This window comes from Cyprinodon tularosa, unplaced genomic scaffold, assembly GCF_016077235.1.
Source record: "Cyprinodon tularosa strain WSP-4 unplaced genomic scaffold, ASM1607723v1 ctg635, whole genome shotgun sequence".
In the NCBI taxonomy this organism is placed as follows: Eukaryota; Metazoa; Chordata; class Actinopteri; order Cyprinodontiformes; family Cyprinodontidae; genus Cyprinodon; species Cyprinodon tularosa.
Genome location: NW_024039380.1, coordinates 290,181 through 313,203, shown reverse-complemented (window position 1 = coordinate 313,203; position 23,023 = coordinate 290,181). Strand labels below are relative to the sequence as shown.

Below are 23,023 nucleotides of genomic sequence, written 5' to 3'. Positions count from 1 at the left end.
AAATTCAAATATTTAAAAAAAATATTCAAAAATGTAATTACTTGCGACTGATTAAATAAATTGTTCATTACATTCAGAATGTTTTATTAGATTATTATCATATATGCGTATACTTTAAATTACATCGATTTCTCTTTGCCACCGCTAATTATTTAATCAACTGTAATAAAATTAGCTGAATTATTAAGAATATTAAGATGAAAAGGCTATGGTATCAATGATAATTTATCAAATATTCACGAATAACACATCCTGGAAGTGTAAATATGAAAATATAACCCTTTACGCTCTTTTTCTTCTTTTTTCTCAGTCATTCGCTATTATTATTTATTATTGTTGTAATTGTTTTTATTTTAAAACGTTTTCTTTTGATCTTTTCATCAAGGTCCTACAATAAAATTAAGAATTATATATTGAATTTAAGAATAGAATTTAAGAATGCATATAGGAGAATTATTTTGGGAGAGCAAATCAGTAAAACTCATAGATTTGACAAATTGTTAACGACGGATAAGGTTTCCTGACGCAACCGGGAATCGAACCCACTTCCTCCCGTATTGTAATACTATACTGCGCATTCCTTTAAAGGTCCTTCCGGGAGTTTTAGTACACGTCCTCCAATCCTGTACGAAACCGGTTGATTGACTGCAGTGTAAACCAATTGAATTCCGCATTATCATCGGTGTGGGCGGGGTTAAGATGTCTTATTGAAAAATAGGAGGCGTTTCGTTCTTTCTGGCTAACTCGGCTGTAGCGACAGCACCGCCGCACCGAAGGACTTCTGGAAAGTTTCTACTCGGTGTCCCCCCCCCCTGCCTCCGTTGCTGTCATGGCCCCCAGCGCCCAGTTAAAGGAGGCGATAGCTGATGTACAGGAAGGCATCCGAGCCATCCTACTCGGACCTCCCGGAGCCGGTAAAGGGACTCAGGTGAACCTCGGCGCGAGCTAACAGTGCTAATGTTAGCTGTTAGCCATCAGATAGAGAGCCCTTATGCGCATGCTCGATAATACATTTAATAAGTTTTTAATAAACCTTGATATCGCCAGACTTTAAAGGCTGTTTGAATGCGCTTTTTATTAATCTAAAAATAAAATTTAGTTTAAATTCTTTTAGAGCATTATCTATTTCTTTCTGTGTAAAATAATGTTCAAAAAGAAGAACATTTTTTATATTGCTTATGTTTGGGCTTTTATTTGCATCTTAATATACAAGATAATGTGTTTATATAAAAGTTCCAAACAAGTTCTGTTCCTTTCAAGTTAATTCATTTTACTAAAACTATAAAAGTATAAATTAATGTTGCAGACAGTTAAAATGACACCATGAAATTACCTTTTTTTTAAAGTATTAAGGACCATATTTAAACTTGTATGCTGGAGAAACCAAGCAGTCACAGCTTTATGTAGAACCTGGATGACTTCCACCTATATAAATATGCATGTGTATTTATGTTTTAGACCGATTTTATTTGTCATTTTGTTTACACAGGTGTAAAAACAAAGAAATTTCGTTTGAAAGCAGCTCTCTGGACAATTTAATCATTTTTAAAGTGCATCCTTGAAAAATAGTAAATATGACTATACATTTACAGTTCTATCCATTAACTTTGGTTAGTTCCCAAATGAATGAATGGTTATAACCTCTATTTATGCACATGCTCCTTTTATCTCTGAGCATAGAGACACTGAATGTGCTGCAGGCTTAGTTGAAGCTGTAATGAGGAAAAATGTGTGCTGTCCCTGCAGGCTCCGCGGTTAGCAGAGAAATACTGCGTCTGCCACCTGGCAACAGGGGACATGTTGAGAGCCATGGTGGCCTCTGGCTCGGAGCTCGGCAGGAGGCTGAAGGAGACCATGGACTCCGGCAAACTGGTAAAACATTTCTGCTTTTCATCATCTCAACTGCTCCAGATCGAATCCAGAATGTGGATATCAGGAGCACAATTAATACACCTAGTTATTCAAAATGCCTCATCTGAAAGCAGTTGAGAGTCAAATCGTCCACAGACTGGTTTAAAGTTTGTTTTTTAAGAAACCCAGCTAATTGTATCGAGTCATTGCCTTTTTTATAAATCACTCCCACCAGCCATGCATGTAGTGACAGGTTTGCAACAACGCTGTGTGAGCAGAAACTAAAAACAGGTCTTCAGAAAAAGGATAAAGGTGCTCAGTCGTAATATTATTGAAGACCTTATTTCTTCAGACTTATGTCTGATTTTGCCTGAACATGTTTCCTTTTATAGGTGTGTTGAGAATTAAGTTTCAATTCAGTTTATTTCTATAGCGCCAATTCACAACACATGTCATCTCGAGGCACTTTACAGTTCACCAGATCATCCAGTCAAATTGATTCAAAGTTTTCTATATAAGGAAAACCAGCTGATTGCATCGACTCCTTGACTCTTCAGCAATCCCTCACACTAAGCATGCTTGTGGCGACAGTGGAGAGGAAAAACTCCCTTTTAACAGGAAGAAACCTCCAGCAGAACCAGGCTCAGTGTGAGCGGCCATCTGCTGAGGCCGACTGGGGTTCAAGGAGACAGAAGCAGAGATACAAAAAACAGTTGTAAAAGGCGGCCCCGTCTAGGTAACACACAGCCAGGCAGATGAGCTCTGAGCCAGCTCCCATGCCAGAGGATGAAGAGAGCACATCCAGCCAGTCACGGTCAGAGAAACAGGACTACACTGGAAAACAGGCAGACCTCCAACATCTAGAAACAAAGGTGTTGATGGCAGCAGCACAGCTGATATTTCTCTCCAGGATGGAGTCACAGCCAAACAGGAACAGACCAGATGAAGCTGCTATGAGAAAAAGCAGAACGTTAGAGATTGAACTAACAGATTCTGCAGAGTGGGAGAATAGAGATAGAATGAAGCAGAATGATGAAATGAGCGTCTCTATGTCCTCCAGCAGTCTAAGCCAGCATAACTACAGGTGCTGGTCATAAAATTAGAATATCATGAAAAAGTAGATTGATTTCAGTAATTCCATTTAAAAAGTGAAACTTGTATATTATATTCATACATTACATACAAACTCATATATTTCAGATGTTTATTTTGTTTAATTTTGATGATTACAAATGACAACAAATGAAAATCTCAAATTCATCATATCAGAAAATTAGAATATTACTGAAGACCAATAAAAACAAAGGATTTATAGAAATGTTGGCCAACTGAAAAGTATGAACATGAAAAGTATGAGCATGTAAGGCACTCAGTATTTAGTTGGGCCTCCTTTGGCCTGTATTACTGCAGCAATGCGGCGTGGCATGGAGTCGATCAGTCTGTGGCACTGCTCAGGCGTTATGATAGCCCAGGTTGCTCTAATAGTGGCTTTTAGCTCTTCTGAATTGTTGGGTCTGGTGTATTGCATCTTCTTCTTCACAATACCCCATAGATTTTCTATGGGGTTAAGGTCAGGAGAGTTTGCTGGCCAATTAAGAACAGGGATACCATGGTCCTTCAACCAGGTACTGGTAGCTTTGGCACTGTGTGCAGGTGCCAAGTCCTGTTGGAAAATGAAATCTGCATCTCCAAAAAGTTGGTCAGCTGCAGGAAGCATGAAGTGCTCTAAAACTTCCTGGTATGTGGCTGCGTTGACCCTGGACCTCAGAAAACACAATGGACCAACACCAGCAGATGACATGGCACCCCAAACCATCACTGACTGTGGAAACTTTACACTGGACTTCAAGCAACGTGGATGAAGTGCCTCTCTTCTTTTCCTCCAGACTCTGGGACCTTGATTTCCAAAGGAAATGCAAAATTTACTTTCATCAGAGAACATGACTTTGGACCACTCACCAGCAGTCCAGTCCTGTTTCTCTTTAGCCCAGGCAAGACGCTTCTGACGCTGTCTGTGGTTCAAGAGTGGCTTGACACAAGGAATGCGACAGCAGAAACCCATGTCTTTCATACGTCTGTGTGTGGTGGTTCTTGAAGCACTCACTCCAGCTGCAGTCCACTCTTTGTGAATCTCCCCCACATTTTTGAATGGGTTTTGTTTCACAATCCTCTCCAGGGTGCGGTTATCTCTCTTGCTTGTACACTTTTTTCGACCACATCTTTTCCTTCCCTTCGCCTCTCTATTAATGTGCTTGGACACTGAGCTCTGTGAACAGCCAGCCTCTTTAGCGATGACCTTTTGTGTCTTGCCCTCCTTGTGCAAGGTGTCGATGGTCGTCTTTTGGACAACTGTCAAGTCAGCAGTCTTCCCCATGATTGTGTAGCCTATAGAACTAGACTGAAAGACCATTTAAAGGCTTTTGCAGGTGGTTTGAGTTAATTAGCTGATTAGAGTGTGGCACCAGGGGCCATCAATTTTGAACCTTTTCACAATATTCTAATTTTCTGATATGATGAATTTGAGATTTTCATTTGTTGTCATTTGTAATCATCAAAATTAAACAAAATAAACATCTGAAATATATGAGTTTGTATGTAATGTATGAATATAATATACAAGTTTCACTTTTTAAATGGAATTACTGAAATCAATCTACTTTTTCATGATATTCTAATTTTATGACCAGCACCTGTATAGAGATAGTCCTTTTACTAACATCTAGGCTGAAACTTACATTGGAGTTATGCTGATATTTTCACACTGGAGGCGGTGGCAATGCAGAGTGCTGTGGATTCACATAGAATCCCTATACAAACCGTGCAATGAAGGGTCTGGATTTTTTTTTTTTTTGTCAGAGGTTTTGTGCTTTTCCAAAAAAAAAATGATGGTCTCCCAAAGGTGATTAAAACGTTGTTCGTAGAGAGCAATTTAACAGCAGACAGTGATAAGTTTCACCTGTGCTTTTATTGTGAAATGCAGATGGACAGCAAGACCTTTACAGAAAATAAAATGGGTTCCCGGGGTAACGGCAAGTTAAAAGCAGAGGGCTGGAAGGCTGGTGATTAAGTAAATATTAAACAATCATTCCAGCCACTAAATGAGGTAAAAAATTCCCACTGTTATATTCAATAGAGCGGAGGAATGAGATGTGATGTTATGCAATAATTTTATATCAGGAAATGAGCGCAGCACTAACGCTTGCTGCTTAAAAAAAACAAATCAGCACAAACAATATTTTTACCTGCACAAATAAAATGGCACTGAAAAAGTAGGCTAGATCATTTTGAATCAGTTCAGAGCTTAAAGCCACTGTTACACCTTGAGGATTTAGACCAGCATATGCCTGACGTATTAAAAATCTGGCAAAAACGCCCTTCTGTTGGATAAGTTATGAGTATGTTTTGTGTAAGTTATGAGGCATGCATGTGTAGGCCGATACACGGCAGAAATGCCATTATCCGCCGGTTGATTTATCGGTTTACCTGTAGTGTAATCCAGGTAAATAGTAAATCATTTAACTATGTATGATGTATTTCCTTCTGCATCTCTTCTATCTTAATATGCTTTATAATTAGACAGAGGTAGAATCGAGTTACACACTGGTGTAGAGATCAACCAAACAAAATTTTTATCAAGCCCGATACTGATTTTTATTTAATCGGTCCATGCGATCCCTGATGTGTGCTGCTAATTACTTTGGGCTGAACCCTTTCATCGATATTATTTACCGTTTACTAGTCCACCTCTACACCGGCGGGAAACGTAGGACTTTATTATCCAGGTTCTTGTTGCTACAATAAGATTAACAAAGAAAAAAAACACTCCTGGTGTGAACCCTGAATATTTCTCCCACATCTGTTCCTTTGGTAAATAGTGACTGGTTGCAATGGTCCCAGCACCAAGTCTCTACTGTGTGTATAAAGCTGAATCATTCTTAATAAGCTGAAGATTTTTTTGTTTGCAGGTCAGCGATGAGATGGTCGTTGAGCTCATAGAGAAAAACTTGGACACGCCCGCCTGCAGGAACGGTTTCCTGTTGGACGGGTTTCCTCGGACCGTGAAACAAGCAGAGATGGTTAGAAAGTTAATTTATTCCTGATCGATTTTGATATTTGTCAGGTTTTGGGAAATCTGAGTTAATTTTTGATATTTACGAAAATTTGTCCCTCAGTGTAATAATTTGTTTTTCTTTTTATAAGCTACATCTCAAAGGCCTCCCTGCTGCATCTTTACTTGAAATGAATTCAATTTAATTTAAATTGTTGACAAGATAAAGTTTGTTCGGCATCTTTATCAAAAATTTTCTGTTGTTTTTATACTTCTTTGCCAAACATTAAGCATTATTTTCCAACCAAATTCTAGATATTTTCCGTTTAAGACTTAAATGGCGACAAAAGACAAAATGGAAATTTTGATAAAATCTCTTTAGTTTAATTCTCCAGATTCCTTTCTGAGAAGATGAGGAAATATAACATTTTTACTTTATTTCTAGATGTAAATATGTGAGGAGTATGAAATTTATCACTCTATTTATTTCTGATATATGAAAATGTATTTCTTTTTCTTTATATACTTTTTTTTTTTTTTTACATGTAGATGTAAACTTTAGTCTACACATCTGTATTAATCTCATGGGTGTAAACTTCAGTCATAGAACAATAGACAACACATTGATAACTTAATAACATGTTGATTTTATTTACCTAAATACTAACATTAAATCTTTTTATTCGTCACTAATTGCAGCATCCTTCCTCTCTGGTTAAATTTGCTCTAAGAACTGAACTTTAGAAGTTGGAAAAGTTTGGAGGCTGTAAAGACGTCTAAACATGTCCGGTATGGTTTTCCCTCCAGCTCGATGGCTTGTTGGACAAAAGGGACGAGAAGCTGGACTCTGTGATCGAGTTTTCTGTCGACGACTCCCTGCTGGTTCGCCGGATCTGCGGCAGGTTAGTAGGCGTCCAGAATCACAAGGTGTTATTAAGATGCAGACAGTTTTAAGTTTGATGAGCAGCCTGGGTTATAGCTGCTTCTTTTTTTTTTTCTCATAGCTCCAGGGCTTTTTCATTCCAGCGGTTCCTCTGCTGATTCACTGCCAGCGTTTAACTGGCAGCCGTATTTTTTGGCTTCATGCCAGGGGGGAAAAAAAGAAAAAAATTAAAGCTACTGCAGCAACATGTTTGCTGGTTGAATGCAAGGAGAGCTAAGATCAGGAATCAGTCGACCCAACCCGGTCTGCTCTGACTAGAACCAAAGGGCTGCAGGATGAGTTGGAACCACAACAGAAAGGTTTACTTATTGCGCAATGCTGGATGAAACACATGGAGCAGCGCTTAGAAATGTCTAAACTAATGTGGCTCTTGAATTGAGTGAAAGAACATTACTGGGAACCAGTGCAGGATGCAGATTGGACCACTAGGTGGCACTGCTGGACTGTGCATGATCTGGTTGGCCTGAGATGTTATCTGGGTTACAGGGGTTAAATCAGTTAATTTCCTCTCCACATTTATTAAAATTAAGTTTATGATAAATGATGATCGATCTTTCCCTGAAGAAGAAAAGCTTTTATGTTCTCAAATAAATGATTTGTCATTTATTAAAGGAGAAATCCAGTCAGCAATGAATAAACAATGGGTCGTCATTTATACCTAAAGTTAATATGTTTCTGGTGATTTAATGCATTTAGAGGTAATCGGTTGAAAATAAAATGCGTTTACTCAGTTTGGGAGCGGCCATTTTTGCCCAAATATAGTAACCCCTCCCTCCTGCCATCTTCCAGCAGTGATGTCACGGTGCGGTTAGCCTAGCGCCATTCTCCCCGCGTTACAAGCAAAATCAATGGGAACTACTAGACACATCTGCAATCAACAACAATTATTGAAGATTTCCAGAGGACTTCACCATTGAAATTCACCAGAGCTATAGTGAAACTGACAATGCCCACGTGCATGGCAGCTGGATGCTGGAATACATCGGGTAAAAGTGGAAAAAAAAGAGTTATTTTACCGTCGTTTTTCGTCGTTAGATCGCCAACTTGAAGAGGGAGGATTTGCCATCGAACTTCTGGCCAGAGAAAAAACCCGTAATATGTAGCCAACATTTGGAAGAAGAATGTTTTCAAGATGACTTGGATAATGGCGCGTTGTGACAAACACCAGATACAGCACTGGGACTTGATCAACAGCCGATACCGCACCGTGACGTCACTAACCAGTAGGTGGCAGTAGTGTTCTTTGACAAACATGGATGCCTCCAGTAAAGCACATTCACATGAAAATTACTCTGAATTAAAAACACTGATCATTTATTGAATAGGATGGAATAATCTCATACTTAAAATACTTTCAGGAGTTTGAATTCTGAATATGAGCGACTTTTCAAACCATCATGTTCAGACTTTAGGTGAGTTAGCCTCAATATGATGATTGGATCAGGACCTTTTGAAATCTTTTTGGTTTCTTCACCATCATTGCTATCAATCCCACTGAAGCACCAGACTGAATGGCCAAAGTCAAATAATGAGTCCTGTAGAAAGGAGCTCAAAGATCCTCCCCTGCAAAGATGATCACTCAAACACAAAAGCAAAGTGAATGTGTCCAGATCTGATAAATCCCCTACTGGAATGAAACCAGGCCCCTCCGCTGACCTGTAACTGTAAGCTGTTCTGGTTATTAACATTTATTACTAGTGTTTGGTTCCTCTGAAAGGTTCCTGTAAGTTTGGTTTGGGTGAAGCAGCTGAGCTTAGAGGCGGAGCTCTGATTTATTGCTCCATCTACATTCTAAAACTCTCCTGTGGTGTTTAGAGGTTTTAAAGAACCTCCCAAACCAAAGCAACTCTAATGAGTTACTGGAAAAGATCGACCCAAAACACTCTGAGTGGGATAGAAATCCCCTCTGGTTTGGTCATTTTCTGGAAGTTTGTTTTAACGCCTTATGAACTGATGACCAGGTGGTGGGAGGTGCTTAAAGTTTTCTTCTGTTTTTTTTAATCTTTCATCGATTTGTGATGCCTGGAAAACGTCCTCAGCCCTGCACAGGATGTTTCATGATTTTGTGTCCATTAATCAGAGCAGCCATTAATCACCAGACCCTCTGGGACCCGACCTTCATTATGCAGCAGACGGGATTGATGGATGAGGGTTAAATATGTAACAGAGGGGGGATCCTGACCCTAAATATTTTAACTTTTCTTGATGGATCATACCTGGACCCACAGCTTCCCTCTGATCTAAATCTGGTATCCAGTAGAACCACCTCAGTGTTCTATTGAGCAATCAGCCATTAAACCATCGTGCATCGGATCTGGATAGAAGATGTTTAGTCATGACAGTATTTTTTCAGATGATCCTCATTCCATCTGCATCTTAAACTCCAGTCGGGTCGGTGGATTAATTCGGCAGCGCCTGGGACGGTGCGATAGTGTTGGAGCCAAGTGGAGCGTGAAATCATGCAATTAACAGAAGATGGCCTGAAGGTGCTGGAGCGTCCTGCAAATAATCTTTAATGAAGTGATAACCTGCGAAACAGGCTGGAGTGCCAAAGCTGCTCACTTCCTGGTTGTCGTTTCCAACTTCTGAAACTGAACTGTGGGAAAAACCCAGAAAGTTTTCTTTCTTCAATTAATTCAACTTATGTGTCTTTAAACACATACTCTGTAAATAGAAGCTGATTGAGACGACACTAATGCTCCTAAAAGCTGCCTTCATGTGAGGAAGGTGATGCAGATGTAATAGTTTTGCTCTGATTCTGACCGCCATTTTTCCCTTAATGTCGTTAAACACTCTACAGCAGGCAGGGTTCCCGCGGGTCCTTAAATAGTCTTAAAAGGCATTGAATTCTTCAAAATAAAACTAAGGCCTTAATTGGTATTAAAATGTCTTAAATCAGTCTTTCTTAGGTCTTATTTTTTAAAGCATCATAAATAGGATTATTTTTATTATGATTTATTTTTGTAATCTAAATAAAACATTAAAATAAAAAACGGTTCGCCATTATTGGTTCCGTCCCGATAGCTGAACCAATAAAAGCGTTGTTGCGGCCGGGACATTTGGGAGATGCGCCATTTACTTTTTGTCTGGAAAATATGAGCAAGTGTAAATGTAACCAAAATTGTCTCCAGCCAAGAGTTTTCTCCATGACTAAAACCAGGGAACATACATGAGGCTCAGTGGATTTAGTGCAAGAAGCGATTCAAGCTCAGAACGATGGGAATTAAGGCAGTGGAGTCGCACATGCGAAGCGCGAAACACAAAGCGTCAAAATGGAGTTACAGAGAAACAGCCGGTATTTCTCAGTTTAGTTCCACCCTTGTCTCTGCAACGCCTCCACTTATCACCAAATCAAACATACTAAGAAAACCATACAAAGAAAAAAAGCTGCAAAAAAGACTTAGCACTGGTTATGTTGTGGCTTTAAAACTGATTTGTTTTGTTCCCTGCTAAAACAAAGTTTGTGAATTCAGTTAAATAATTGTTAAAATATATCTGTCATTTGTGTGTTTTTAGCTTTCTTCCTGTATGGGAAGCTTTTCTAAATTTGAAACATTAGTGCAGTGGTTTATGTTAGAATAAACCTTTGGGTTAAGTTGTCGCAAGCAGGTTTTTCTTGTGAATTTGGTCTTAAATTTTTATTTCAAGTGGCATTAAAAAGTCTTAAAAAGTCTTGAATTTAACTTTCCTTATGCTGTAGGAACCCTGCTGTTAATCATCTATTAATGAAAATCAGCTGTGCTGGAAACTCCATCAAATACCGACTTTGGGCACAGACTCTGACGCCATGAATGGAAGCAGATAAAAAGCTTATTTTTTATCTTTAAATATATAATTTTTGTTATACTGGTTTCTGTTTTGCACCGTAGTCCTGCAGCGGCAAGGAAAAGCTCTATATTTTGTCTACGGCTGTTTTAATACATTATTTATAATTTGTTCACTGCACCTTAGGACTGTTCACTGTACTTTTATAATGTAAATACGTGTGGATGTTGTGTGATTTTTTTACTTTTTCTTTATCTTATTGTGTTGTGACTGTCACTATGTGTAAAGCTGCTGCTACACTACAATTTCCCAGCTTGGGATAAAGTAAATCTATTCTATCTATTCTATTATAACCAAGTTGTATTTGTTAAAAAGTCCTTTTTGCTTTAATGCTACATGTGAAGTGAAATATTGTAGTTAAAGTATTAATTTAGTAGATTAAAAAAAAAAAACCTTCATTTACAAATGCAAACTCTTTTAAACTTTTTCAGTTTACTTTTATTTCCCTCTCAGATCAATGAAACATTTTTATAAAATATTGTAAGCAAATCTATTAAAAAATAAGTTAAGACTGGAGTTTTTTGGTGGATAAGTAGACGTTTTTAACCAATAGAGGAAACATGAAATAAAGATGGTTAATCTGTCTCAAAATATGTTTTAGAAAGGTAGAAAAGTCTTTTTGTGATTCATTTATCTCGACACAGTTTAGGTTTCTGACTGATTCAGTTGGTGTTCAGAGTCACACAGACTGGATGAGACTTCATCTGAAAAACATTTGGAATTACGGTTCATACTTCAGCCCATCCAGGACAGTTTGTTTTTCTAAACGCCCGTTTTTATTCAGATCAGTGATGCAGGAATCGGCCCATTGAGATGTGAAAGTGTCCGTAAATGACGCTGCCTGAGAGGGAAGCACAGCCAGCTGGTGTTAGGCCAGATCATTTTCATAACCGTGTCTAATTTAAGCTTCCAGCTACTCTGTGAAGGATGTTTTTTTGTGGTTTAACTGATCCCACCTGGAAAACGTTGAGAAAGACGCCGCGTCTGCATTTCTGTCTCCATCTTTCCTCCTTTTGTAACATTTTTTTTTCTTCCGGACATTTCAGAGGAAGATGCGGGTTGTGAAATGTGTTGTTTGTTCTGAATCACATAAACCTGTCCCAACTGGAGCTCAGTTAAAGCACAGTCATCTGTCTGCGCGGGTCCTCCCGTTAACGAGGACGCCGCCGCCTCCTGGGTCCTACCAGGACATGATGTGGGATGTGAAAGGACAGAGAAGTAGTGAGTCATCAGCCCTGCCTGACCGCCGTTTCTGTCGCCTCTCTCCTCCTCAGACTCATCCACCAGCCCAGCGGCCGCTCCTACCACGAGGAGTTCAACCCCCCCAAAGAGCCCATGAAGGATGACGTAAGTAGTTTCATCCTCAGCCTACTCAGAGGACGGTCTGTGTAATCCTCCTGAAATGACTCTCAGGCTGGAAATGGGTCAGAGTTTTGCTGCTTTTCAGTAACTAACCTGTTTTCACTTTCAGACCTGCATCATGTTGGGGGGTTTTTTCACATGCGGTGTTTGTTTGTCACGTCTGTAAAGACTTCCCTGAAAGCTCTGACCCACTTTCAGTTCATGGGGACTGTTCTGTCCTTCTAGGTGGACAGAAGTGTCCATTGGGGAAACGCTTTCTCTTCTCAAATAAATGCTGCCGTTGGAAAGCATGTCTGCCTCATGCAGAACTAAACCTTGACATATTTTATTTGACCTAGGAAGGTCATTTTTGCTTTTTCGTTGGACTTGAAACCTGTTCAACTAGTTCAACTCATTCACATGGGCTAGTTCCGTTAGCTTTCATGTCCTCCCTCCACTTTTAACTATATTCTAACTATTTATAATATAACTAATTATAAAAATGTGCACAGAAGTTATCAATAAATCATAATAACTAAGTATGGTCTTTATTTCTTTTTTTTTTCCAGTGTTGTCATTACACTGTCGAACAAACAGAGCAATAGAATGAGCTCTCTGCATTTAACCCATCCCTTTGGGGAGCAGTGGGCTGCCATTGTGCAGCACCCAGGGAGCAGTCTGGGGGTTAAGGGTCTTTCCCAGAGTGTCAGTCTGTGGGAGTGGGGCTTGAACTCGGAACGTCTGGGTTCCAAGTTCTAAGCCCTAACCACTAGGCCTCAATGAGGAGTTCTGCATAAAGTACATACCTGTTCTCTTATACACAATCCACTCCCACACTTCCCACTTTAACGATCTCATGGTGGTCTCAAACGTCCACAGTAACAACACACATAGGGCGCGCCACACATTTTGAGGGGAAAAAAACGCTTATATGCGCCTTATAGTTGTGAAAATACGGTAACTGAACGGTTCACCCTTTTTTTCATAGAAAAATATAACAAAAATAGTATTTTGCAGTGTTTTTTCTTTTGTTCTTTGAGTCTGATTAACTATCAGTATTTTCATGTGGTGGAATAAAAATGTTAAATCTTACTATCAAATTCCAACATAAAAAAAATGCTGTAAAATGTATTTAAATAATCATGCGCTCCAGTCAAAAACTACAATTAAACGGATTGAAGAATCAGACTTGTCTATATTGGTCAGTTTGGTTCACACAAAAAAACATTCTGTGGTTTCTTTTCTTTTTTGCTCATGTTGCATCTTCATTAGCTTAATATTTAAAACTTAAGAGCAGAGGTCACAGATTAGCAGACCACAGCCCAGATCTAGACCCACCTGGTTTAAAATATTTCTAAAATACAACAAGTTGTCTGACAGCAGTATCCAATTTCACTTGCGCTGCTTCTACTGTTAATACGGTAAAGAAGGAGGATGATGAGAGAGCAGAGAAAGTGTGGACTGCCCCAAGAAGCGCAGTGAACTGATGAAAGCAGGATTCGCCACCATCAATATAATAAATAAATGTCGATCCAGGCTCACGAATGAGCACCTTGTTTAAAAATCCTCATAGGGCAGCGTAAAGCCCGCTTCTCTCATTAAGACAAAAAAATTGAAATAGGGGGGAAAAAAGGTCATTTTAATTCAATTCAATTCAGTTTATTTATATAGCGCCAAATTCACAACACATGTCATCTCAAGGCACTTTACAGTTCAACCAGATCATACAGTCAAATTGATACAAAGTTTTCTATCTAAGGAAAACCAGTTGATTGCATTGACTCAAATACAATCCCTCACACTAAGCATGCTTGTAGCGACAGTGGAGAGGAAAAACTCCCTTTTAACAGGAAGAAACCTCCAGCAGAACCAGGCTCAGTGTGAGCGGCCATCTGCCGAGGCCGACTGGGGTTCAAGGAGACAGAAGCAGAGGTACAAAAAGCAGCTGTAAAAGGCGGCCCCGTCCAGGAAACACACAGCCAGGCAGACGAGCTCCAAGGCAGCTACCATGCCAGAGGACGAAGAGAGCACATCCACTCAGTCACGGTCAGAGAAACAGGACTACACTGGAAAACAGGCCGATCTCCAACATCTATAAACAACGGTGTTGATGGAAGCAGCACAGCTGATGTTTCTTTCCAGGATGACGTCATAGCCAAACAGGAACAGACGAGGCAAAGCTACTCTGAGGAAAAGCAGAGAGAGCAGAAGGTTAGAGATTGAACTAACAGATTCTGCAGAATAGGAGAACAGAGAGAGAATGAAGCAGAATGATGAAATGGGGGTCCCTATGTCCTCCAAAAGTCTAAGCCTATAGCAGCATAACTATAGAGATAGCTCAGGATAACCTGAGCCACCCTAACTATAAGCTTTATCAAAAAGGAAAGTTTTAAGCCTAGCCTTAAAAGTAGACAGGGTGTCTGCCTCACGGACTAAAACTGGTAGTTGGTTCCACAGGAGAGGAGCCTGATGACTAAAAGATCTGCCTCCCATTCTACTTTTAGAAATTCTAGGAACCACTAGTAAACCTACAGATTGAGAGCGAAGTGCTCTGTTAGGAACATAAGGAACAATCAGATCTCTGATATAAGATGGAGCTTGGCCATTTAAGGCTTTATATGTGAGAAGGAGGATTTTAAATTCTATTCTTGATTTAACAGGAAGCCAATGAAGAGAAGCCAGGATAGGCGAGATATGATCTCTCTTTTTAATTTTCATTAGAACTCTGGCTGCAGCATTTTGGATCAGCTGAAGTTTTAGATGTTTTATAAAACCTTAAAGCTACAGTGTGTAATAATTACAGGGATATACAGTCAGAAATGTAATATATTATACATAACTATGTTATTTATCATCATCTACGAGCTCAGCCTCTTAACCTTAATATTTGCGTTGCCTTAGAATTCGTTATTTATAACTACATAGGAGCGGGTCTCGCAGCCATGGAGGCAGACATCTTTGCGCTACGGCAGCGCAGAGCCAACAAACTAGCGATTGCGAGATCGCCCATTACGCTCGAAAGTAACTACGGCAAGTTGAGAGAGATGAACTGAGACGGTACTGAACACATAAACTAATGAAATACTATCTGTAAAATTATCTATGTAAACAAACCTCATCACTTGAGAAGGTAGGTGATGCGGACGTCGTGGAAGACATTTTGTCCCGTAACGCTCGCCGTACTGTTGGGGGGGAGAAGCGGTGGGGGGGAGATGTTCATGTTGCTGCAGTCTGCAGTGTGACCGCTAGATGTCGCTAAAAGTTACACACTGTAGCTTTAAGTCTGGAAATCATCTTTATGCTGAACTGTGAAAGATTGTTTGAAAAGCACTTTAGATTTTAAAACGGAAAAACGTTCTATTTTTTGTTTTATTAAATCAAAGTATAACATGGATGCATAAACACCTGCATTTTATTTCAATCTTAAAAACTGTTCAAAGTAATGGATTATAATCAGTGTTGGGCATGTTACTTTGAAAAAGTAATTAGTAACAGTAACTAGTTTCTTCTCCCAAAAAGTTACTGAGTTACTGAGTTACTCCACCATAAAAGTTACTAGTTACTAGTAAAAGTAACTATTGCGTTACTTTTGCGTTTCTCGCCCCCCTAACCCTCCCCACCCGGCCCCCACCTTCTCGCCGTGTGTTTCCAAAGCCAGCTGAATAGAGCGGACGACAAAGACAAGAACCTGCAGAGAGTTTAGCATTTATTGCAACTCAACGTAAATGACATCAGGGGGGAACGCCACCTGATGGGTCTATTAACCCCGTAAGATAGCGTTCCCCCTGCTTTACATGGGGGAACGGTATCTGATGCGGTGTAAATATCATCAGGCTGCATTACCTCTACTAATGGGTGTGAAGTTTTTTAACAGGACGTTCAGATCTGGTGAGTGAATGAAATTAATAACTGGGGATGTTTAATTCTGAAACCCTGTGTGTTTGGGTTGTTATAGATACTGCAACATCCATCCATCCATCCAGATTTCTCCCTTTCTCCATATAGGCTAATGATCGTTCACGCTCTCCGTAGTTCCCCTGTGGCGCGAGCACAGGGCAACTGTTGCGCGCCTTTAGCGAGCATGTGCGGTGAATCGTGCCATCTGCTCTGTGCGGAGATGCAGGGGAAACCGTATGTGATGGGAAAACGCAGCTCGACGTAACACCGGTATTTCCATCTGGAAAACGTAGTTTTGCTGCTGGAGTCCTCCTCACTCTCCATCTCTCTGTGTGTGCTGTACGTTAACACCCACCAGCAGAAACACCCACCTACCCAACTGACAGACGGAATCTCACTTTACATCAGCCATTCTCATCCTCCGGGGTGTTTGCAATGGTAACTGCATTATAGTTACAAAGTAATTGCTTAAAAAAAGCCGTTACTCCCATCACTGATTATAATTAAAAATGTCTCTGGACCTTTAATGATTGATTCTCTTTTTTCGGATCCCAACTGATTTTTAATTAGTGGCCCCTGCTTCATAGGAAGTAGGGCTATGGTATCTGTGTGCGTATCGTCCCATTGTTTTGTTTCTGGGTAGAGGGGCAGGTTGTAAGGGCGGCTGTCAGGTGTCCATCAGAGGGAGAAGAGCAGCAGGAAGAAAAGCTCTGAAGGAGAGAGTTTACTTCCAGCATGTTGGGATCTGTCTGTTAACTGCTCCCTTCCTGACCTTTTGACCTTTAGGAGTCCTGTTGATAAATGGGCTAATATCCCGAAAGTGGTTGACGTTTGGAAAAAAAATAATTATGCGACTTTTAAGAGTAAAAAAGAAATGAACTCGCCAGATTTAAGCCTCTGAGGTCAAATTTAAAAGGAATGTGTTCCGCTTCTTGTCTTAGAGGTTGACTGATTCGTTTAAACTTGGGCTGAAACTAACGATTATTTTTTTGTGTTAATAATCGGATTCCCAAATGTTCCTCAAAGCAGATTTTGGTATGAAACTAAACCAGGTCAAACTAGTTCTGGATAGAGCAGATTGACGGACGCAAACTTTTCATTTATCTTGAAATCAATTTTGGTATAAATGCTGCTCTTAAGTGGGTCGTTCTGTCATCTAAAGACACAGTTTAGAGCCTCCAGTTAACAATGAATCAAAAATAAATCCAATCCAACATGGCGGCTCCCGCAGGCAGTGGCTTAATACAGATTTTAACCGTTCTACTGTTGTAAGCTGTATGCATTTTAATTTCATTTTGTATACATGCTGTTTCAATAATCAATTAATCGGATTAATTAGTTCAGCCTTATTTTAAACCATCCTTGATTTTATTTCTGAGTTTTTAATTTGAAGTCGTTAAAGTTATCCTGGGAACCTTTTTCAAATCTTTAGGTTTTTCTGCTGGAACATGTCAGTTTGTTGACTCATTTGATTAAAGATTTTCTTACTCTTTCTTTTTGTTTTCCTCCTCGGGCGACAGCGGAAACAAGCAGCTGCATGCCTGACTCAAACCATGGTTCCCAAACTGAGGCTTCCTTCCTGCTTTGTCTTTACCTCAGGTGACGGGCGAGCCGCTCATCCGCCGCAGCGACGACAACGAGAAGACGCTACGCTCCCGTTTGGTCGCCTACCACCGGCAGACGTCCCCTCTGGTGCAGTACTACAGCGCCAGGGGCCTGCACACTGCCATCGACGCCGCCCAGAGCCCCAACGTGGTCTTCGCCTCCATCGTCGCCGCCTTCTCCGCAGCCACAGAAGTCCCGGCTCGCGCCAAAGCTTGTAAAGACCAAGTGTTCTTCATCTAAACCTCTTCCTCCTTCCTGTTTCCTGCTCCGCTGCCTCTTTTTCCTTTATATACCAGACCTGAGGTGTCAGAGTCCAAGAAGATGGGCTGTTACTAAGCGGGTGGCTTCTGTGGTGATAACAGATTAAAAGTTTAGCTTAATAGTTCTGACCTTTAGCTGAACTGAACGCTGCAAACCGCTCCTCAGGAAACATTCCCTCAGTATTCTCCTTTTGTTTCTGGACACATCTGCTTTTCTTTAACCTTCTCCTTTCCTCTCGAGGCTTTCTTCTTATAAACGATCCTGTTTTTTCGTCCCATTCCAGCTTCTTTTTCCCCCTATAACTTCACCTGCTCTGAAAAACTGCAGCTGATTTGAATTTGTTTCGCCGTTTCTAAATGTTAAAAGTAGATTTTGGAACCTGACTCATTTGTCTGTGTCCCAAATAACTAAAAGGTAAATGAAACCATTCTTTGCTTTAAATGTGAGAAGAGATTAAACCAGAAATCAGAAATGGATTAAATCTGCTACTGATGCTGTTTCTGCTTTATAAACCCGTTAATTTTAACCACCACTTAGGCAGCTTCATTAGATTGCTTAGTGAGCCAAACCTTTCTTCAAACAAGGTAACCTGATCCGTCTGCTGCTTTATGAGGAAGTTGGAACCAGATTAACAAAGGAAACAAATCTGTAATGAAAGTTATCGAGCTGCAACAGGATGTCTAAAGTAAGGATGTTGGATCCAAAGCTGCTGTATTTCATCCAATATGAACTTTCAGACCAGGAAGGAGCAACACATTTAGGTTTTTAAACCAGAGCTGAACAGTTTCTGGAGCTTTTTACCAAACCAGAACATCCAGCTGGTAAATCAAATGTGTTCTCCTCCACTAACCTTTTGACCAGTAGAGGGATCTGGTTTTATAGATCTAGAATCTGTCCTACAGAGGAGGAAACTAATCCTCTGTCTGCTGCGTTTCTTTCTCAGTGCCTGAAGAAGCGAATCAAATCTCCCTCATTTGTTTATCCATTAGTGCAACAATCTGCCATCTGCTGTTGCCGCCCTCTGATGACCCGTCTGCATTAGAAAGGGAGCTTTTACTGTCGGCCTAATTAGCCAAATCAATAAGAACCTTTTTCTGGGAAGAGGACAGAATGTTGTTTTCAGTGAAGAAGCAGAGTTTTCCTGTAAACCTAATGTGACCCTGCAGAGGTTCTCTAGAACCAGCAGATGGTGGGTTTTTATTGGCTGCGGAGGTTGGTTTTCTGACTGCATCTGAACCATGAAAAGTAAATCATCAGGATTTAAGACGGACTTTAAATATGATCAGAAAATATCCTGGTGATGATCTGCAACTCAAACACCAGAGAATATCGGGATCTTCGGCTGAGCGCTTTAGGAAAATCCTCAGATTTGTTTGCTCATATGGAGAATTTAGAGCTTTGTTCATCCATGTTTGGCAGATGGATTCCTGCTGTCTAGATCTGAAACTTGTTGACTTCAACCCGTGGGAGCAGAGAGCATTTAAAACCATGGCTCCTGGTCTTCCATGTGGCTACAGAAACATCAGAAATCTGACTTTTTTTCTCTGAATTCTGATTTTTTTTTTTCTCAGAATTCTGACTTTAATCTCTGCATTCTGACTTTTTTCTCTGAATTCTGACAGCTAACAAACATGTTAGCATCAAGCCATAGCCATGTCTGTTTTAGAGACTAGCTCTCTTGTTTTAATGACCTTCTTCTCCTCCATTAATGAGGGGACCCCTCAGGCACGTAAAAAGTTGCCTAATTCCATCATTTTCCACCAATGTGTCACTGGCCACCTCAAACGACTCACATCTTTGTCAGTGAAGCTGAGTGCTCCACATCTCTTCCTTCATGGTGCCCATCTACATTAAGATCCACAATTCTGAGATCAAAGTCAGAATTTTGAGATTAAAGTCAGAATTCTGACTTTTTTCCCACCCTAAACTGAAATAAAATTAAAAAATCAGTTAACTTTTTTTTGCCCCACTGGCCCTAATCCTCTTCCGTAGAACACTGTTTGAAGGTCCTGATCTTCTGATAGAAGATAGAAGTCGCCCCCTGCTGAACAGCAGAGGACTTGAACATTTTGTTGTTGTTTTTTGTTTTCTAATTTCTTGGTATAAAAACTAATTTGAGGGATAATGTTGTTACTTGAAGCACTTTATCACTTTTTACATTCATTTCTTTAAGTTTTATTTTCTAGAGGCCTGCTGCTGAGGCTCAGCGCTCTTGTAGTTTGGGTTGTGAGATATTTGGCATCATTTATTGGTTTCTGTGAAGGATTATCTTATATCTTATATGAGAATACAAATGCTTTAAATTAAAATTTAATTCATCCTCTGATTCATGTTGGTAAATATGTTTTTGCTGCATTAATTTTCCCCCTGATCCAACTTTCCTTCTGTCGTTTGTCTTCTTCTCGTCCCAGACTTCCTGATCTGTATCTTTTGTTTGTTAAAAAGCTGTGAACGTTTACAGTGAAACCTTCCTGAATGTAACGGACTGAGATTAAAGATGTTTTCTGGTTCTGGTTTTTCAGTGACGTTCATTCACCCAGAACCTTCTCCTCCCCGTTCCCTCTTTTCTTGCAGCTGGTTGAACCCTGAGCTGCTCCGCGTCCCGAGGTGATCAAACAGGAGGGAGGAGGGTAGACTGAGTTCACTGTGCTGTTAGGCTCCTCAAAGCGTTTCTACTCCCTGTAGGTTATGACTGAGCCAGCGCATCCCCTCTAATAAACCTGCTGCTTTTCTACAATCACAATTTTTTTCCTGTGGGTTCTTTTTTAACCTTTTTATTGACACCCAGGTCTTCTTGTTTATTCTGGTTCCTTTTAACTTCCAACATGAACTGAAGGAGTTCGCAGCATTCACGAAACACGCTAATATATTTTAGCATAATCATTTGCCTTGAATGGCTTTAGCCATACTTTTAATCAAAAGCAAAAAAAAATACTTTTTCTGTCAGTTTTTAAGGAACAAAAATGAAAAAAACTGAGTTCTTTATAAGCAAATTTAAAAGCATTTAACACTAAAAGTGTGGCACAATCTAAAACCTACAAAGTGGTTTTAGGGGAGCACAAATCTCTTACAAAGCAGAGGTGGCGGCTTTACAAATAATCAGGTGGTGAAATTTGGTCTTATTTGCCTGCAGTGTGAATGTAGCCTTAGTTACAGCTAATTATTCCGGTATTAATCCGGTAAAACATGGCTGCAAGCTCGCCTTACACATCATCAGGATTAGCTCGACACGATGAAGAATGGAGAGAATTTAACCTGAAATAAAGTACTTAAAAGTTCTGACTGATGAAACAATTAGAGCTTCTAGGAAAAATATAATCTTACTTTAGCTACGGTAATAGTTGAGGGAATATTCCTAAATCCAGAGGTCCCAAAAGTATTATTCAGGTAGAAATATAAATCCTACTGTTTAAAAACAGTTTTCTGGACATTAGAGTATCAACGTAAGTGTTTTATTTAAGTAAAAGTACAATTTTTACAATTAAAGTGTAAATTAAAAGTAACGCAGGAAGAAATGTTAAAGACAGATGCTTTAAAACTTATACTGCACAACCCGTTTACAGAATCATTTTTCTACAATTCTGGACGATAATATAGTTAAGCTTATCTTAGTTTTATAACCAATAGTAACAGCGTTTTATTTTACTTTGCATCATTTTAAAAAACTTTATTTTGGCATGTGGCGGACAACTAGTTGGTGCAGTAGAGAAATAGTCTGGATGAAACTAATTATTTTGAGGGGTTTTATTTTTTTTAAATACCAACAGGCAGTGGCGGTTCTAGAACAAATGTACCAGGGGGCCAGGAGGGGGCCAGAGTGTTTTCTTGGGGGCCCAGAAAAGCATGAAATAAAAAACAGGGCAAGGGTTTCAAACGTATTAAGAGAGCTGCATGAAGTGAAATTTCTATTCAATTAGGTTTAATTAATCTTCTTCTGAGGTCAATATATGTTCATAATTTCGGAATTTTACATATGTTTGACTTAATTTAAGTGAAAATTACCGTTTTCTGTTAAATCTGAATTAGAACTCAAGAAAAAACTGATAAATTCACCTCTAAAAATTAGAGTAAATATTTTTTGGGGGAAAAAAACTATCAGATGAAAACTGGGATCCTATCTCAATACCACTGAAGCTATCACCTCTTTGTTTTTAGATAATTAGTAAAACAGAATTTTTAAAGAAAAAAAATGAAATAGATCCAAAGGACCCATCAGTAACCATGTCTCTTCCAGCGCATATCATCATTAGAATTTCTTTGAGTATTATGTCTTCAGTACAGGGGCCATAACAGAGGCCAGGACATGATTTACTGAGGCACCGGCCCCTGTTGGCCACCGTCTAGAACCGCCCATGCCAACAGGCCATAATGAAAATAAAGTTACATGCAATCAAACTAATTAAACTATTCTTTCTATTCTAAGAAGTAGAAAGTAGAGATAATTGCAAAAAGATGTAAGGAGTAGAAGTAAGAAATTGCATAAAATAATACTTAATACCAATAAAGTATAGATGGCTATAATTTATACTTGAAGATAAGGAAGTATTTTTGACACCTCTGCCTAAAAAAAAACATTAAACGGTCATTTAGATCACATTACTGCAGTTGTCCCACTAGGTGTAAACAAAGCAAGTGTTGCTCAAACTGGGAAAAAGCACCGTATCTACTGGTGCCAGTAAATAATCAGTGTTACTCCTTCCGTAAAAGTAAAATAAAAAAATCCACTTGACTTGGTTTCCAAAGTTTGAAGACGTTTCGCTTCCCCTCCAGGAAGCTTTCTCAATTCAATTGGTTCCATTGTTAGCCTGTGATACCTGAAACCTGTCTGATTGTTAAGGGTCGGTTGTTAAGGAGGTATTGTTCACCGGCTGGAGATAGGAGGTACTTTGTTCCTCTATGATGACCTCACTGCGGATCCAGGCATTCGAATTGAGAAAGCTTCCTGGAGGGGAAGCGAAACATCTTTAAATCTTGGAAACCAAGTCCAGTGGATTGTTTTTTGTTTTGTTTTGTTTTTTCACTTTTACGGAATGACTATGACCTGGATCAGGCATCCCTAAAGTCGTTCCTCGAGGCCCTCTGTCCTGCAGCTTTTAGAGGTTCCCCTGCTTTAGCACAGCTGATTATAATGATTGCAGTAGACCAAAAGCCTGTTAATCAGCTTTCAATTCAAATCAGCTGTGCTGGAGCAAGGAAACCTCTAAAACCTGCAGGACAGCGGGCCTCCAGGACCGAGGTTGGGGATGCCTGAC

General features: G+C 39.7%; 1 protein-coding gene across 2 annotated transcripts; it reads left to right on the top strand.

Annotated features, from left to right (window-relative positions):
• The first annotated feature begins 718 nt into the window (after nucleotides 1-718).
• Nucleotides 719-20,514, top strand: ak2 (adenylate kinase 2). Of its 2 annotated transcripts, XM_038308378.1 has the most exons (7): nucleotides 720-928; nucleotides 1,747-1,872; nucleotides 5,817-5,927; nucleotides 6,707-6,801; nucleotides 11,942-12,014; nucleotides 17,505-17,724; nucleotides 20,346-20,514. In XM_038308378.1, exons 1-7 carry the CDS (start codon nucleotides 830-832, stop codon nucleotides 20,351-20,353), a joined length of 732 nt encoding a protein of 243 aa, XP_038164306.1. In that variant the 5' UTR covers nucleotides 720-829; the 3' UTR covers nucleotides 20,354-20,514. The 2 variants fall into 2 exon arrangements, with proteins under 2 accessions (XP_038164304.1, XP_038164306.1); XM_038308376.1 differs by lacking the exon at nucleotides 20,346-20,514 and having other exon boundaries at nucleotides 719-928; nucleotides 17,505-19,291.
• The last annotated feature ends 2,509 nt before the right edge of the window (nucleotides 20,515-23,023 follow it).

Excerpts from the sequence above, each read along its gene's own strand:
- ak2 (XM_038308376.1), top strand. The coding sequence starts at position 830 with ATGGCCCCCAGCGCCCAGTTAAAGGAGGCGATAGCTGATGTACAGGAA. Across the intron at positions 6,802-11,941 it reads GTTCGCCGGATCTGCGGCAG|ACTCATCCACCAGCCCAGCG; the intron begins GTTAGTAGGCGT and ends TCTCCTCCTCAG. Across the intron at positions 12,015-17,504 it reads AAGAGCCCATGAAGGATGAC|GTGACGGGCGAGCCGCTCAT; the intron begins GTAAGTAGTTTC and ends TCTTTACCTCAG.